Consider the following 18,224-nt stretch of genomic DNA (forward strand, 5'->3'; position numbering starts at 1 on the left):
GCCCTAATCTGCTTTAAGTTGGATCCTGTTTCTTGTGTTTTGCTGAGCACGAAGGTTGACTCTTCCCCAGCCTTTCTTGGGCAAGTACCACTGGATGGTGCGGTGGCTGTTTTATTAGCCTACCTCAGACCTTGTCCTTGAGCCCCTCTTCTACCCAGTAGAAGAGCCAAGTTTTCTAGCTGCTTAGAGTTTTTGATAACACAGCCTCAGTCCTTCACCAAGTGAGTTGTGAGAAGCAATGAATAGACAAATCTTTTTTCTCTTTTTGAATTGCCAGCTTAACTGTGTAGTTTCATCTTGATTATGATCATTCAAATTGTATATTTTGTCGGCACATGAGACCTACAGTAATAAGACTTCTCTTCTTCCTTTGTGACCCAGTTAAGTAACAACGTCCTTTCTGTCTCTGAGAACTCAGTTTCAGTGCCCCTGTTCAAAGAATTACTCTGTGACCTTCCAGTCTAAAGTAGGTTTCTCTGTCTTACATTATTCCTTTTCTCGCAGCACTCTGTCCTTTTTCTTTGTAGCACTTTTCGCAATATATCTCATTTGATTGCTGGTTTTTTCTCTCTACCACTTTTCCCGTCTTAGCCCTAAGCTTCATGAAGGAATAGACTTTATTTTGTTTGTCAGTATATGCCCAGGCGCCTAGCAAAATGCCTGGCTGAGAGTTGAAGAAAGGACAGTAGGCAATACTGCATGAGCAAAGATCCCGTGGTGACGTTGACTGAAAAAATACACAACGTCAGAGTTGTGACTTGAGTTTTATTTGGGAACATAATGAGGACTATAGCATGGGAGACAGTCTCTCAGATAGCTGTGAGGAATTTCTGCAAAGAGAGGGGTGGCGTTAGTGTATGTGTGATTTTGTTAACGGGATTCACGCATACGTTTTTATAGACAGTGCTGCTAGTCTAGAGCAGGTTACTACTGGTCACGAGAAGCAAGTGTCTTCACTAATGATTTTAGTGCTTTTCGAGATCTGAAAAGATGCAGGAAATTGGGGTCATAAAATCTTTTCCTGAAAAGTATCTTTAACTATCTGAAGGCCAGTTCTGCCAGTTTTTCCCAGAGCACAGAGTCCCTCATTCTTGATCTCTGGTCTGAAACGCTTTCAGGATGTGTTGAAGATCAGCAATCACAGTGGCCAGTGACCTCATCTTTGTCGAGACAGACGGCGAGCAATAACTTTTTATCCACCGTGAGAGAAGAAAGGATGTGCAGCAGCGCCTGAAAAAGGCCAGAGTGTCTGGAGTGGGAGGAGCACGCTATGAGATGAAGCTAGAGAGAGATCCAGGGCCCAGTCACGTAGAATTTGTCGACCGAGTTCAGGTTCTTGTTCTTAATACTTCAAGAGTGTGGGAAGCTACTAAAATAATGTAAGGATTGGGTGGTTTAGGACTTCCTTTTTTAAATATTAAAATCTTCAGTTTAATTGAGGGCCTACATGAATACAGATAGATCAGTCAGTGTGAGTGATTCAGCAGAGAGAGGACGAGATTTCGTCCTAAGAGTTTGATGGTAGAAATAAGTAGAGATGGGTGGCGAGTATTATACTTTGATGGAAATTTGGAAAAGAATGGATAGGAGTGGGTATTGGAGTGGATACAGGTAGAAGGCAGGTGATGTCAAGGATGATTCCTGGGCTTTGGCATGGTTTGGTTTTGGCTTGTGTGACCTGATGGATGGGGCTTCGCGGGTGGCTCAGTGGTAAAGAACCCACCTGCCAATGCAGGAGACACAGGAGCTGTGGGCTTGATCCCTGGGTCAGGAAGATCCCCTGGGGCAGATGGCGACCCACTCCAGTATTCTTGCCTGGGAAATCACATGAACAGAGGAGCCTGGTGGGCCACAGTCCATGGGGTTGCAGAGTCAGCTGCAGCTAAGTGATTGAGCATGCACTGAAATCCACACTAGTCACATCTTTATGCTGTTTTTTTCATAGTAGAATTAAATTTTTTTAAATTTTTTATTGACAGTATTTTTAATTGATGTGTTTAATTTAGTTCTTTTTTTTAAGTTACTGCTGTCCCATTATTACTCTGAAGTATCAGCTTGATTATATCCGTTATGTTCTATTTGAGAATGTTGATTTATATGTCATCCATTGTAAGGACTTTAGCTTTTACTCTGACCAATGTGTGGAGCCACCAGAAAGTTATACATGTAAAAGACTGTTGTTGTGATCTGACTTAGGTTTTTAAGGACTGCTGAAATATTTTCGACTGTAAAAATATTATTGCTGTAATAGTGTAGGAGATGATTGCAGTCATGCGGGGAAGAACTGATAGTGTCGTAGACCAGAGTGGCAGCAGCTGAGGTACAATGAGAAGCAGGCAGATTCTGCAAGTAGAACTCGAAACATTTTGCTGCGGCAACATACTACACATGTTGGTAACAGCGCAGGCTCCGGAGCCAGGCTACCTGAGTTCAAACAGTGGTTTGGCCACTTCTTTACTTTGTGTTTGTGGACAACTTAAACTCTTTATGCTTTATGATTGCATGGATCAGTAAAGTAGCCATTACCGAGATGGTAAAGATTGCAGGGGGCACAGGTTAGGAAGACGTCAGGAACTCAGTTTTGTATGTAGTAAATTTGAAGTGATTGTTAGACATCCAAGTAGAGATAGCAGGTGAGTAGTTGGGTATATGAGTCTAGAGTTAAGGAAAGTATGGGCTACAGTATACATTTGGAAACTGTTAGCATATGCATTATATCTAAGACCATTTAAAGAGAAAGAAGAGTAATCAAGCCATAAAATGGAGTTGAGGGTGTACAGTTTATATAGCACCTCCTTAGAGCTTTTTACTCCACATGTAAACCTAACAATAGCCAGTCCAGAGAGAACCAGATTATCACAAACCACATGGAGCTTTCCAGATTCTTTCATTGCTTTTTAGACTTTTGTTTTATCAGACTTGCTTGAAATAAATAGGATTAAGCTAAGGCTTAGAAATCTTTTGTCTTAATTAGACTGTGTCCTAAGAGTATTTGTGGGAAATTAACTTGTAAAGGGGAACTCATTGGTGGCAGTTTTATAGATTCGCTTATCCACACACGGGTTTTACTGATACATGCATTCTTAAATCTTCAGCAGTGAAAGCATTTTTCTGTGTCACTTTCTTCTTTTGCTCGTTAGCACCTGCTCAAAAACTAGAAAGTCACTTTAATATTAGCAGATCTGTGTGCTTCAGACTAGTCATTCTTCATTCTGAGGATTTATGAGAAAGATTTTTGAAAAACCCATACCCCAAGTCACTATTTCTTTTTCACAAAAGTTAAAACCTTAAAATCAGAAGGAAGCAGGGATAATCTGTTGCAACTGGGAGTGCATCCTCATGTGACAGTTCTAGCACTCAGGCGTGACGTCTCTGCTTGGACATTTCCAGTGGCATACGCGACCTGATACCTGAAGCCCCGTGGTTAAGTTGAACAGTGAACCTGTGCTTACAGAAACAGCCCCTAACCATAAAAAAGCAGCATATAATTTATACTTACACCGTCAGTGCTGTGGTTGTAGGTTGCCTGTGATCTCTTTCTATTCTGTTCTTTCTTTCTCTTCCTCCCTCCCTCCCCCCCCATCCCGGGCTCACATGAACCCATCAAACCCACGCATCAGGCCTGAAGTACAGCTGGCAGTGCTCATCCTCAGAGCTGTGTTTCACACAAGCAGGAAAGCAGTTCTCCTGTGATGGAGCCTTCTGAGCAGCGGCCCTGGATTCCATAATGGATTCTTTGCAGTGGGCTGGAGCAGGGTGGGCCAGAGAGGACCTTAATCATCTCAACGCATATTCAGCTCAGGCAGTAGCTTTTCCTCAGCAGCCTTGGAGGAATGTGTATCACCTGTTGGAAGGTGTTTTTCTTAAAAAAATTCTGACCTTTGTTCCATTCATAGTCACATAGGCTCAGTCACTGCATGGTGTATGAGCTCTAAAAGGATCCTTTGAAGGACACGCTAGTAAGCATTTATATTGAACCCCTACTGGATATTTTCTTTGTCCAAGGCATTGCGATACCTTCGCAGGGCACAAAGATGAGTGATGACCCCACCCCACAGGAACCGTCAATAGAAGCAGCCCACTCACACAATCGTATCAGCATGATGTGATCAGCACAGTGATGCAGGCGCATAGATGTGTGGGATAGAAAGGAAGAGCCGTGACTCCAGGGCTCCCCGGGTGGCTCCAGCCGTAAAGAATCTGTCTGCGACACAGGAGGCCCGAGTTCAATCCCTGGGTGGGAAGGTCCCCCTAGGGGAAGAAATGGCAACCCACTCGAGTATTCTTGCCTGGAGAATCCCCATGGACAGAGGAGCCTGACGGGCTACAGTCCACGGGGTTGCAAAGAGTCGGACACCACTGAGTGACTGCACACATGAATCCAGCTGGGAGCAGGAGGCCGTCAGGACAGATTCCCAGCCAGGAAAGGAAAGGAGATTGTGCCCTTGAAGGCAGAAGACTGGACGTGTGAAGCTGTGCGCCCTGGCCGGAGAGCTGCATTCCAGTTGTGCCCTTAGCATACATAGATTCAAATGGAAAGTTTCCATTACTCCCAGGTTGACCCATGGTACAGTTTTGGTTTTTTTTTTTTTGGTCACAATTCTGCTGAGGTACATGGTGGGATCAGTAGCTCCAAAGCTAGTGAGCAGACCCCACCAGAGTTCACGTTTCAGTGAATTGTCACATACGCAGTGACACCCACGAGATGATTTTAAAACTTTGTTCTTTATGAAGATAGACCTGAAAAGTGTTGGTGGTAGAAAAGAGAGTGGGGTCTTAAGTGGTTCTCAACAGAAAAGGGCTGTTTGAGACAAACTAGACTTGTAGTGCCAAGTTCACAGGTGATCAGGATTATTGCCACGAGTATTATTGTATATTAGTGCTTTTTCAGCTGTTTTTGAGCTGATTTTGTGTGCTTTAGTACTATCCCTATTGTACACTTGACAAAACGAACACAGAGGTTGAGCAACTTGCCCAGTGTCACATGGCTAGTAAGTAGCAAAGCCAGTTTTGAACCCGAGCAGTTTATGCCAGAACCCCTGCTTCCCTGCTATAGGAACTGTAGCCAGACTTAATAGTCTTATTTTTCTGGTCTGTGCCTTTTTCCGTTTAAGAAAACCTTCTCCTGTTTTCCACTACTGCCTTCTAAAAAGGTTCAAAACATTCTTTTTATATTGGCAATTTAGTTTTAAGTTTGTCTGGAGTGAAGTAGGAATGAAATTTTACATTGTTAGATGTGGAGAGCCTCGTACGCTAGCAAAGACTTTTGGGAAAGCAAACTTTGCAGCTGGTACATTTACAACTCATGGCTGAGTCAGCCCTTCCAGTGCTAAGTATTCAGGCCACCAAGGACTTGGTTCACAGCACCATCGATAACAAGGGAGCATTCTCACCCCTGTCCTGTAACTCTGCAGTTTCAGTGTATCTTTCTCTTTCTTCCTTTTTCTTTCTGCCCCCTCCCCTCTTCTCCCAATTTCTCTTGCTCTTCTTCCTTTTTAAGAAGAGTGCCTGCCAAAATTGGGAGGAGTTACTGGGTAACCCGGGGATTCATGGTCTCAAGTCTAAACTACCCTTGTGCTGAAACTGAGGGTTAGTCTTCTTTCTCGATGCTGAGGACAGTGGATTCTGTCAGCTGTGTTCTCGCAGGCATATTGCTTATGCTAAGTGGGAATCAGGCACGGGAAGGACACAGTGGGGCTCCAGACAGCCCAGATAGAGAAGTCAGAGTAGAGAGAATCTGGATTATCTCTTCAGTTGCTGTGCAGGAAAGTAACATCACATCTAAACTGTGATCATTTGTAAATGATTATATTGAACCTTTATATGTGTGTGAAGTCGTTCAGTCGTGTCCGACTCTTTGCGACCCTATGGACTGTAGCCTGCCAGGCTCCTCTGTCCATGGGATCCACCAGGCAAGAATACTGGAGTGGGTTGCCATTTCAAATTGCAACCCACCTTTATAAGGTTTTTGCAATTTTAGCGATGGAATCAAACCTTGATTCTGAGAGCAAGGTCCTATTCTGTCGCACAGGGAACGATATTCAGTATTCTGTGATAAACCATAATGGAAGACAAGGTATATATGTGTGTATAATTGAGTCACTTTGCTCTACAGCAGAAATGAACACATCATTGTAAAATAGATACATTTCAATAAATAAATAATAAATACATTTAAAACACCTCGATTCTAGTCCCAACAGTATCTTTTGAGCAGTATGATCCATGTGTGTCCTCCCAGAGTAACAGTGACACTTGATTTCCATGTCGACACTTCCTCAGACAACAGGATGCGTAGAAGTTGATATTCAGATTGATAAGAAAGAGCCTAAGGAAACTAGACCATGCGTAAGCTTGTGGTCCTCAGTCTAGAGGTGTTTCTTGTTTGCCTTCCTGTTACACTGGTAGATGGGGAGCTGTCAAGCATAAGCACACAGTCAGGATCATGTGATTATATGCACGGTAGTTACGGGATCTGAAATCCCATTCAGAGAGAAAATCACGCTGTGGGAGCTCTGTGCAGCCTGAGAGAGTGACTCTGAGGCCCTGAGCAGAGTGGGTTTCCAAGAGCTTCTCTTGCAACTCTGGGCAGCTCAGTTAGCTGGAACTCTGGCTCATCTTCACCTCTGCTGCCTTCCCCCTGGCCCTTCCACGCTGATGAGCAGGCACCTAGAGATGAGCAGGGTAGATGGAGAAGGGACCCAACATGGTTATCGTCCTGCTTCCTGACTCTTGTGCATATCCGTTTTGTTAGTGGAGCATAATGTCATTTTTGTTACTCGTTTCGGTTAGAGATTATCTTTTGCTTTTATTTCAGCATACAGTAGTTCACTTCTGTTCATCTGGAAGGAAAATAATACTGTTTGCTATTCACATCAGTAGTAATATACTGAACCCAGTTGTGAACTGCATGTGTCTTAGAGATCAGCGTGGTCCCTGCTCAGACAGCAAACTGAGGAGGTGCAGCCAAGATGGGAAAGAGGGATGCGTCTCTAGACTGACAAGTTAATGGTCAGCATTTCATGAATATTTCAGATTTGGTGTATTATTGTCATTATAGAATTATTGATTTGGCCTTTCAGAATATGAGAGTAACCTCTATATTGTTCTTGCTACCATCTTGTTTACTGGTAAACAAGATTAGGGATGGGAAACAAGGAAAAGAATATGCCCTTCTTTCTCCAGGGTGGTGAACTTGTACATTGTCACTCCTAGTGGGAATTTTTTTTACCCCACAATGGTTATTTCATTATTTCTTACTGTTACTACTCAATAGAGAGCAGTGTCTAAAGCCTTTTTGCATGGTTGTCATTGTTCAGTTGTGTCCGACTCTTTGTGACCCCATGGACCTCAGCACACAGGCCTTCCTGTCCTTCACTATCTCCTGGAGCTTGCTCAAACTCTTGTCCATTGAGTCAGTGACGCCATCCAACCATCTCATCCTCTTTTTGCATGGGCCCTGCCCTAATTCATCACCACAAGCCACATCCAGGCACACCTTTTGGAAGGGCTTTTTTCTCCTGAGTTAGAGAAACTCAACCTTCCCTTAGCTTTGGCCTGATGGTTTTGAAGTATGATAGTTGAAGTTTTCAAATCTTAACAATTTGTCGTCTTCTTCTTTGGCTCCCTTGAATGGTTGCACACACACACAGGAAGATAGTCATTGTATGTGTTTTGGAGTCCCTTGCCTAATAAAAATCTTTGAGTAGACAGAACGCATAAAATTTGAACTTCACAAGGCCTGAACTTAGTCCCTGACTTGTTTAATTACTTACTTCTTCTGTCTCTGTCCCAGACAGTTCGTGTTACCTTGCCCAAGCTTATCACAGCTACTTGTGATATGGGCTTTTAACTCTCAAGCCCTTACCATGTTCATGCTTGCCACTTTCAACAGGACCCTCCCGTTCTCCCCCTTCACATGCCACCAACTTCCAATTTAGTGTCCCTGTTGGAACAGACAGAATGATTCCGTACCCCTTGATGTGGTTTGATTAAAAAGACACGTGATAACAATTGGATTTTTATATGTAGCCACTTAAGTTACCTTTCTCACCAACATTTTCAGATGACTGTAATCTGAAAGCAAGAATTGGAATACAGTAGCGTCTGAATACGGAGACAATTTTCATATGATTAAATTGAAATGCAGATGTACTATCTTGTACATAGATAAACTTCTAAACACAAGTATGTCTGCTGAGTGTGAATTAATTCATGCTTTAAACTCATTAGGAGAGCTTTATTATGTAAAGCAGTACTGTAAGAAATCCTCTAGCAGAAGACCTTTTGCATAGATTCCAGCCTCTGCAAATCTTTTCTCATGTATCTGTTTTGCTTAAAGCAAAGTGTGCTTGTTTGGGGACAGTATCCAAGAGGGTGAGGGGGCTGGTACAGGACAGGAGGAACTGGGTCAGCACTCTGTGCTGAGTGGGCGTCCCCAGTGGCTCAGCGGTAAAGAATCCACTTGCCAATGCAGGAGATGTGGGTTCGATCCCTGGGTGGGAAAGATCCCCTGGAGGAGGAAATGGCAACCCGCCCCAGGATTCTTGCCTGGAGAATCCCATGCACAGAGGAGCCTGGTGGGCTCCAGTCATGGGATCACAGAGAGTCAGATAGGACTGAGGGATTTAAACAATTAGAACAACGCTCTGTGCTGAGTAGGTGAACTTTTTCAATACGTTGGGGCCCATCAATGGTGGAGAGCGAGTCCTCCTGGGCTCCTTCTAACCTCCCCCTCTTGCTTTCACACCAGATCGAGCGGTTGGAAGTGAGCAGCCTTGCCCAGACCTCCAGTGCGGTGGCCTCCAGCACAGATGGCAGCCTGCACACAGACTCGGTGGATGGAACCCCAGACCCTCAGCGCACAAAGGCTGCTATTGCCCACCTGCAGCAGAAGATCCTGAAGCTCACGGAACAAATCAAGATTGCACAGACGGCCCGGGACGACAACGTGGCTGAGTACCTGAAGCTGGCCAACAGCGCGGACAAGCAGCAGGCCGCCCGCATCAAGCAGGTCTTTGAGAAGAAGAACCAGAAGTCCGCCCAGACCATCCAGCAGCTGCAGAAGAAGCTCGAGCACTACCACAGGAAGCTCCGGGAGGTGGAGCAGAATGGGATCCCCCGGCAGCCAAAGGACGTCTTCAGGGACATGCACCAGGGGCTGAAGGACGTGGGCGCCAAGGTGACTGGCTTCAGCGAAGGCGTGGTGGACAGCGTCAAGGGGGGGCTGTCCAGCTTCTCCCAGGCAACCCACTCGGCCGCCGGGGCCGTGGTCTCCAAGCCCAGAGAGATCGCATCTCTAATTCGGAATAAGTTTGGCAGCGCCGACAACATCCCCAACCTGAAGGACTCTTTAGAGGAAGGGCAGGTGGACGAAGCAGGGAAGGCCTTGGGGGCCATTTCCACCTTTCAGTCCAGCCCCAAGTATGGGAGTGAGGAGGACTGTTCCAGCGCCACCTCGGGCTCAGTGGGCGCCAACAGCACCGCCGGCGGCCTCGCCGTAGGAGCATCCAGCTCCAGAACCAACACCCTGGACATGCAGAGCTCAGGGTTCGATGCACTGCTGCACGAGGTCCAGGAGATCCGGGAAACCCAGGCCCGACTCGAGGAATCTTTTGAGACCCTCAAGGAACATTATCAGAGGGACTATTCGCTAATAATGCAGGCCTTACAGGAGGAGCGATATAGGTAAGTGATACGGGATTCAAGTCCTAGATGTATGACAGTGTCTGTGTTAACACGCTCCTCTCTCAGTTCGCCCCACCCTCTTCCTCTCATCCCGTGCCCACAAGTCTGTTCTCTGTGTCTGCGGAGACACAGCTTTAAAAGGCCTGTGTAGAGTCTTTCTCTGGGGTTTCCACAGCGCTTTAGATATGTTGTCTGATGTTGGCATGAGTTCTTCTCAGAGAGAGCAAAAAAGAGGCCAGAAGAGTTAAATGACTCCCAAGATCTCACACCAGTCACTGTAGATCTCCTGTCTTCAACTTCCAAATGGAGCCAAGGCTTTCCACCTACTTTCTTATAATCCCAGCACCACAAACCATTGCAGTCCATAGCTCTACTACATGAAACTGAAAAGATCTATAACCCTCTGAACTCTGTAGAAATCAAAGATAGAGCCCAGCCAAATGTAGTGAACCTTGTAGATATTTGACTTTAAACACACTTATCTGGGCAATTGATACAGAAAGATTTAGACTGGAAATAAATCTAGATAAGCCTGTCTGTTACTTTCATGAATTGCCAGCTCTTTGAATGAGAGTGGACTTAAACATAAAATGGTTCTACAGTAGTTAGAAAATTCTCCAAGGACTGAGTGCTTGGAGTCATAATCTGTGCTAAAGGTAGGAGCCGGTCTCTTTTTTGTGTTTCACAGCACACACTGTATTCATATTAGACCACGCTTAACCATTCTCCACATCTTTGCCTCGTGTTCCCATCGCATGCGGCTGGTGGTGTCCGCCAGGGCCAGGCCCCCTCTCTGAGATAGATGGAAGGGCCGGTATTACAGGAGCCGCACGTCCTGCTCACAGCCACAGGTTAGGCCCTGAAAGGCCCGCGTCTGGTCCTGTCCCACTTCGCATCTAGAGTCTCGGTACTTTTACTGTAGTGTCAAGGATTGAACAATTTCTTAAGGTTCCTTTACCTCTTGGGGAAAAAAAAATAATGAAAATGATTTTTTTTTCAAGTTTGCTTTTATGAGGTAATTTCAGGGCCTGAGATTAATTGTTCGCGTGTGTCAGTTCCGAGAGGAGTTACAGCAGCACGCTCTTTCCAGGTGGTAAAATGTCACTCAGCCCTACCTCTTATTTCCACTCTTCTGTCCTTCAATTCTGACTTTAGACTTGAAGGGAGAAGAAGAGAGAAGTGTGGGAGAGAGAAATGAAGTTCCAAAAGCAAGTGAATGACTGTTCTTATGTCATTGTTTTATATATTCTTTAATATACTTAGATGAAGAGGGAAATGGCAACCCACCCCAGTATTCCTGCCTGGAAAATTCCAAGGACAGAGGAACCTGGCAGGCTACATACAGTTCACGAGGTTGCAGAGAGTCTGACACAACTGAGCACACACACAGAGTGTGCTTAGAAAACAGTGTCTAAAACAGCGAGCAATCTGACACATATTCAGATTCTAAAAACACCTAACTCCCAGGTTCAAATTCTAGTCCTGCCACTTTCTAATCTTGAAAACTGGACAAGATTCTTAACCTCTCTAAGTCTTGATTTCCTCGTCTCTAGCATAGAAGTAATAATAGTCCTTCATAGGATGATTGTGCCATTTGAATGAAATCATTTATGCACAGCACGTAGCTCAGTGCCTGGCCCCATAGTGCTTGATTGATGTTAGGTAGCAGCTGCTAGTGCTGCTATTAAAATACATTGCCCTGAACATGGAGACCTGGGCGTCCCATGGTCAGTTGCTCAGAAAAACAACTGCCTGCTTTGACCTCTTTATTTTGAAAGGACAGCAAAACATTCCAGTTTTTAAATTCTTCCAGAGCTTAAAATTCATATAGAGTTTGTTATGCCTTCAAGTCCGGTATAGGCCAGTGTGAGAAAATCGGGGAGTTGAAAAACAAGTCTCCCAAGGCCACCTCTGTGTCCATTTAAAATAATTCACAGACAGGACAGAACCTTTAGGTCCTCATTAGTACCTCATTAAAAGAATCACAGCCAAGCCACTTGTAACGTAAGGAGAAGTGCACTCCTTTCATTGCATTTTGGATTCTGGTAAGTGAATGCCTAGTTTTCTGGAATGAAGAGAGAATAAAAGGAACTTATGAATTTTCAAAAACCGAAGGGGCAGGAGGAAGACATATCTGTCACATCACTTGAGCTTGAGAGTGGTCTTTCCTTTAAACGGAATCTTTTTTTTTCCCCAAGAAAAGCAGTGGAAAAGTCAACAACCGTTTTACTCAATTATTTCCTTCCACCAGTATTTCCATGAATAGAGCAATAAGGGAATTCTCCTCTCTTCCACATGTCTTTACACGGTAAATATATTTGTCTAATTTTGTTGGTCTTTGCACTGTTTCACATAAATGAGATTTCTGCCACGGATTGTAGTGTATTCTTTAAGGCACTACAACTTTTCACATTTTAAGCATTTTTGCAGCACTTCTCTCCCTTCTTTTAGCAGAGCAGTCTGTTGAACCTGACGTGAGTGGAAATAGCTGAGAGCAGTAGTGTTCTGGCCTAGAAGGATCCTCCCAGCCCCGTGCAGGTGGAAGCGTGCATGCTTCTGCAGTAAGTGGTCCTGGGCAGCTGGTCCTCTGTCCTTCCCACACCTCCTCCACGCTCTGAGCGAGCTGCCTGCAGCAGCCTCTCTCTGCGGATTTCTGTGTCTGCTCTGTTCCAGGCCTGGAAGGGCTTGGACTCATGAGACTCTTCTGTGACCAGGAAACCTATTAATGTGTCCATGGCTGCTCTAGATGGGTTTCTGCTTATTTTTGCTGCTTTAGTTTATTTTACTAACATCTGAGTTGACAGGAGGAAGGCCAGGCACAGTGTTAAAGGAGGAGGAGGACTCTGCCTCAGGCAGCATTCCGTAAACTCCTAGGATGCCCACTGTGCTAGATGTTTCCTGCATATTTGCTGACCCTCATGGTGGACCTGTAGGCACACTGCACCCGATTTTGTGGCTCAGTCTCTCAGTCGTGTCCGACTCGGCGACTGGGCTGACTGCAGCCCGCCAGGCTCCTCTGTCCATGGGATTCTCCAGGCAAGAACACTGGAGCGGGTTGCCATTTCCTTCTCCAGGGATCTTCCCGACCCAGGGATCAAACCCACACCTCTTGTATTGGCAGGTGGATTTTTTACAACTGAGCCACCTGGGAAACCCTAAACCCAAGTTTACAGATGAGGAAATTGAAATTCAGTGAGGTTTTAAGTTTTGCCAAAGATTACTCTAAATGGTAAAGCCAGGAATCACACCCAGTTTAATGTGACTCCAAAGCCTGAGGTCTCTTCATTCCAGGACAAGTGTTTTCCCAAAGTCAACCCTGAAATCTGTCTGACTGACAGACTAACCTAGAGTCTAGCTCTAAGAAGCATTGACTTTAATAGCAAGAGCTTTAGGGCCTTTTTGAGGACCCAGTGTCTATTTCTGTAAAAGTTCTCTCTATTTTTAACATATTCTATAAAATTCTGTGAATGCTTAAGCTTGTACAACACTTTAGGTGAATAATAAGGGACCCCTACTTAAGTAAACCTCCACTACCGCATCCTGATTTCCCCCTTTTTCAGAGTCCTTTCCAGTACCATCAGTCAGTTCATTGGTGAGTGCTTCCCATTGGTCTCTACGCCAGTGAGTTGCACCAGGGAAAAGAGTTTTGCCCAAGACCATCTTCTTTGGAATCATCAGAATTACTCAGAAACCTCTCTTCACCCACATGATTGTACCACGAGTGAAGAGTGTGTCTTCAGCGCCCACACACACTTAGCCCAGGCAGTCAGTGTCGCAGAGCTTGGATCTGGACTCCGCCTCAAACTTGGGCCCCTAACTAGGTGTTTAGTATTGCGCTTTGCTTTGGACTCTCAGGTATGAGTGGGATCATATATCTGAGAAGGCAGGAGACAAGATATATAGCTGTGTTTGTTTTTTTAAGTGATGGAATCTGTGCTGACATCAGATTCTCTTCGTCCATCTAATCTCTTCATCCCATTAGAGTATTATTACAGATTGGTTCGTGGCAACTGGGTTCACTTTCGTACTTCAGAGATAGAGGGGGCCCTTCGATATCTAGTGTAATCTCATTCCAGAGATGAGTCCCCTGAGACCCAGAAAGATAAAGTGACTTCTGCCAGGTCACACAGTAAAATGGTTTAACATATATTTAATTGGCTGCTAAAAGCTGGAGGTTTAGTCCTGTTCCCAAATTGAGTGTACCGTGCTGAGCTACTGTAGGAAGAAGTTCCGCTATGGCAAAGTACATTGAAACCAGGAGAGAACTAGGAAAACAGTCCATCAGTAGTCTTACAGGTTCATTTTGTCGTTTTTCCCATAGGGAATCTGACCTGGAATTTTGCTCAGCTATTGCCCGCATGAAGCAGTGTCGTATCAGGCAGGCAAAAAACCCTCCTGGTGTTGATGAGCAGTAATGCCATTTGAAAGCTTCTATTTTAAGGGGATTGCTGTTCTTTGGAAATCGGCTTCTGAGACGGTTTGTATTAAGCCCAGGGATATTTTAAAATTGCACTGAGTCATAAGAGCAGAAGTACAGAAGGAGCCGTCCCCACGAGCAGCTGTCACACGCTGCAGAGCGCTCAGTAGTGAGGCCCACCCAGTTAGGCACCGGCCACTGGAGTTCTAACTAGAGAAGCTGTTGTTAAGTGTGAATTTATTTTACTATTGCTCGGCATAAGACAGAGATATGGTCAGATACAGCTGTGGTAGCCCTGTATTCCTTGGGTTAAACCCATCTCAGTCAATCTGGGAGTCTGCAGAGGGTATGTAGACCAGGTTTGGCCATAAGCTTGAAATAGAAACTGAAAATATTGGCTCAAAGTGGTTCTTCATTTATAAGAGGGAAAAAAGCCCAATTGAGAGGTGCACCTAGGAGACAGACGCTTCATTCAGAGGGTGAGATCTTCCACCTGAGAGACTTTCACGCAGATGAGCTCCTCCCAAGTTAGCCCTGGAGAGGTGCTGAGGTGGGAGGGGAGAAGGGCAGACAGACGGAGCGCAAGCAAATAAAGTGACCACTTTGTTCGTTAAGAGAGGTTAGGCAGGCCTGAATTTGCTTGCCAGTTCTGATGCCGGTGAGTGCCGTGAACTGATGTGGCTCACCTAAGCTCAGTTTCCTCCATAAAAACGAGGTAATGATGTCTATGGTGCAGGGTTGTAGAGATTACTAAATGAGGCAGTGTCTGTGGGGGCAGCCAGGATGGTGTGAGCAGTGCCAGGATATCAGAACGCTGTCGTCGCTGTCTCCCCCAGTAGCCTTTATTTATTCCCTCTGTGCTTGAGGCATCTGCTGCTTTTCGTCTTTTAAGATAACGCACTGCCTCTCTTGAAAGCTGGGGGGACTGGTTGTTGTTGATTGGGGACTGAAACTGTGCTTTTTCCTTTTCAACTGAAGGCTAGTGGAGTCTTTCCTAGCCTCTTTTTGGGCCTCGACATAAATAAGGGAACAAAAGGTAAGGAGGGGAAATCGATTTTCTTTCCCCCAGTTCAGCCAGGGGCGCATTCAGGCTCCCACTGCACGTCCTGTCTCCAGCCCCCACCGTGTCTGCTCATTCAGGTCCAGCACTGGCAGAAACCGCCTTGGGTCTCTAGGACGTGCTGGGGAGATAATGCACTCATCTGCTGCTGTGGTTGCCTGTTGGTGTCAGTCGGCCCGGGACCTAGTCCTTCCTGTTCCTCTCAATACCTGTTCCACAAGATTCTTCAGCCATCCTGTCCCAGTGACCTGTTACCCAATCAGGGAAGCCCCACAGGCTCTCAGAGATGGCTCCAGACTCCTGAGCCACACCCGAAGAGTGGTGGTGCATTCCCAACTGTGCGCTCACCCAGCTTTCTCACTTGTCAGGAATGTGGCCCCCAAGAGCCCTGGCTTGTCTTTGGTCTAGGAAGGTGACTACTGTGTTGACTAACCCAATGGATGAATTGGACCAGTTTCCAGGACCAGTTGGGAATTTTCACTTTGCAAGACCAGTATTCATTTATGCATTGTAAACGTGCAGCAAATCTAGATGTATTTTCGCTGTGCCCCAATACAAAATGTTTTGGGTGTTAAATAAAAATTTGGAAAAAAAAATTGTTTTTAATATTTTATTTCATTTATTGGACACACAGCCTGTGGGATCTTAGTTCCCCAACCAGGGATCGAACCCATGCTCCCTCCACCGAGAGTTCAGAGTCTTAACCACTGGACCACCAGGGAAGTCCAAAATTTGAAAAAAAATTTTTTAATTAATTTTAATATAAAAAAATAAATAAGCTTGGGGGAAAAAAAAAAGTAGATTGCCTAAGGGTGAAGCACCCCACCGGTGAACTTAACCCAGATGGATTCTTGTGGTCAGACTAGACTAGACTCAGATCCTGTTAAAAGCCTGGAATAAATTGCTCTAAATTCCTTTGGAAAAAAAAATCTAGATGTATTTTAATACTTTGTAGATAGAGCAGTTGCATCTTGGTGGAGAAGAATTTCACGTCCCCAAATACGATATAACCTACTTTTTTCAAAAAAGATCTTAACAGTGTTCAGGCCTTCTGTTTACTAGATAGTTAAGCTCAAATCATATTTAGCTGTCAACGTTCCATTTGAGTTGTAATGATTTAGGAAGGACCTGTAAGTTAAAAGTCTGAAAATGAGATTATTCATCTTACGCTACTTTGTGCTCCACGTTAAGTCACATGAGAAGCGTGTGCCAGTCAAGGTCACATACTAGCAGGGTCAGGAACACCCACCCTTCCTGTCCAGAGAGTTCAAGTAGTGTCATATGAGGGGTTGCAAGTCCCCTACAGGGAGTTACTGATTTTAAAAAATCACACGTGAAAGGCTGATTCACGGTTTAGTTTCCCTTTTTTCACCCTCTGCTGGTTTGGCTTTAATATTTAAGGAGAGAATGGCGGTGTTCTTTTTATGAATTCCCTAGGTATCTGGCTTCTCCGTTTTAGAATTCAGACTGGAAGTAAACACTGAAAAATAAAGGGAGCAAAAGAGTTTATAATATTCAAAATGGGAGGAGTTGGAAAGTTGGTGAGAGTATTTTCTTCCTTCCTTTCGTCGTTTAGATTTTTCATTTTACTAACAGTATGGGACGGGGTGGAAGTTATAAAAAAGACAACAATAAAACAAATCTAAACAGCAAGAAGCATGAAGCAACCGAATCACATCCTTCTACACCTCACTAGCAGGGGAGAGTTGTGGCATTTTTTTTTCTCAGCCTCCCCTTTCTAAGTTACATTTCGAAGCACCTCCCAGAGAGGAAGGAAGTGAGGATTACCGAGCAGTGTCTCCATGAGTCTCCGAGGCAGACGTGTCACATAAAAAGGCCTAGTGAGCCAGGTAGCTATCGTTCTCCTTATCTTTGCTGGCGTTTTTGATGTTTCGATGCTGACAGTGATTAATTGGTTAGACTGAACCCTAAACTCCTCCACCCCACATGCTCCACCACCCGACATAATACCACAGCATTTTTTACTGGGCTCTTTGGGCTAGTCTGTTTGCAGACTGTAATTTCACATGTGGTTTATGTAAGCCTCTCAGGCTGGAAGCACTGAAAAAAAAAATGTTTGAGTGGAAGTGGCTAAGCCTGGTTAGGTTTGTGCTTTTCAATTTGCAGGTTGTGAAAAGAGCTGAGGGACCAACTTCCCTGACCCAGGTGGGAAAGTTAGGGAAAATGTTTTAGTAATGACAGGCCAGTCGAGTTCTTTCAGGGTAGTGAGACAACCCGGAGGATGGCATTGCACGGCACCAGAGGCATCTTGCCAACCTCTTTGTTCGTCCCATTTGGCAAAAGCCTCAAAGTGTATGGCTTTCTCCGTCTCCTCCCTGATGTTCCCTGCAGATTGGAGGTGCTTTACTACTATGGTAACCCAAACACAACTGTTTGTGTGAGTGTGATAGGATTTCCACTACACAATAACAGCTGCAACTTTTCTGTTCTTTCAGAAAGTCATCATTCTCCAGGTAATTCTTATGACTTGAAGAGGGCAAACAAACGCTTAGTGGATGAATTAACAGGGCCGTTTCAGCTGGACCCTTTGTGGGTTTTGCTTCACCCCTGAGTTCTGCAGCTTTGTGTCACCTCAGCAAGGCTCCTAACCTGTCTGTGTCTCGTCTGTTGGGAAACGGAGCTCTTCTGCTTACGCCAGTGCTACTTGGCTAGTTAGCTGCCTGCTAATAAAGCGCTGTCTTTGGGAGCACCAGTTACATTTTCCCATTCAGGAAGGCTCAGCCTGAGGGGATGTTGCTGTTAATTCCTATGTAACTGTGAGTAAATTGTTCAGCTTCTGAAAGCCTTCGTTTTCTGCAAGGGCATGGTAACCCAGGGTAAGGATTAACACTTTCTTCTCAACTCTTTCTGGAGGTTTGCAAAGACCTAATACAATTTATTCGAGAGACTTTGCCTCACACGCATACACAACACATGCCGTGAAAGGAAGGCAGATAGGAGAGTTTTTACCAATTTAAAGGACAGCTTGGAACAGGCCAGCTAGTTCAGTTAGTTCAGTCACCTGGCGGACTTGAGCCAGGGTGATGGCCGGAGCGTCGG

At 45.0% G+C, this 18,224-nt stretch overlaps 1 protein-coding gene across 11 annotated transcripts in view; it reads left to right on the forward strand.

Annotated features, from left to right (window-relative positions):
• The window catches only part of TMCC1 (transmembrane and coiled-coil domain family 1), a 155,672-nt gene that overhangs the window by 125,023 nt on the left and 12,425 nt on the right, over positions 1-18,224 (forward strand). For 5 of the 11 annotated variants that reach the window (XM_055557560.1, XM_055557559.1, XM_055557563.1 and 2 more), the window contains 2 exons: positions 8,753-9,687; positions 17,621-17,638. In XM_055557560.1, coding sequence (XP_055413535.1) covers positions 8,753-9,687; positions 17,621-17,638 — 953 coding nt within the window. The other 6 variants (XM_055557557.1, XM_055557565.1, XR_008706039.1 and 3 more) reach the window with 5 other exon arrangements.

This window comes from Bubalus kerabau, chromosome 20 (assembly GCF_029407905.1).
Source record: "Bubalus kerabau isolate K-KA32 ecotype Philippines breed swamp buffalo chromosome 20, PCC_UOA_SB_1v2, whole genome shotgun sequence".
Classification (NCBI taxonomy): domain Eukaryota; kingdom Metazoa; phylum Chordata; class Mammalia; order Artiodactyla; family Bovidae; genus Bubalus; species Bubalus kerabau.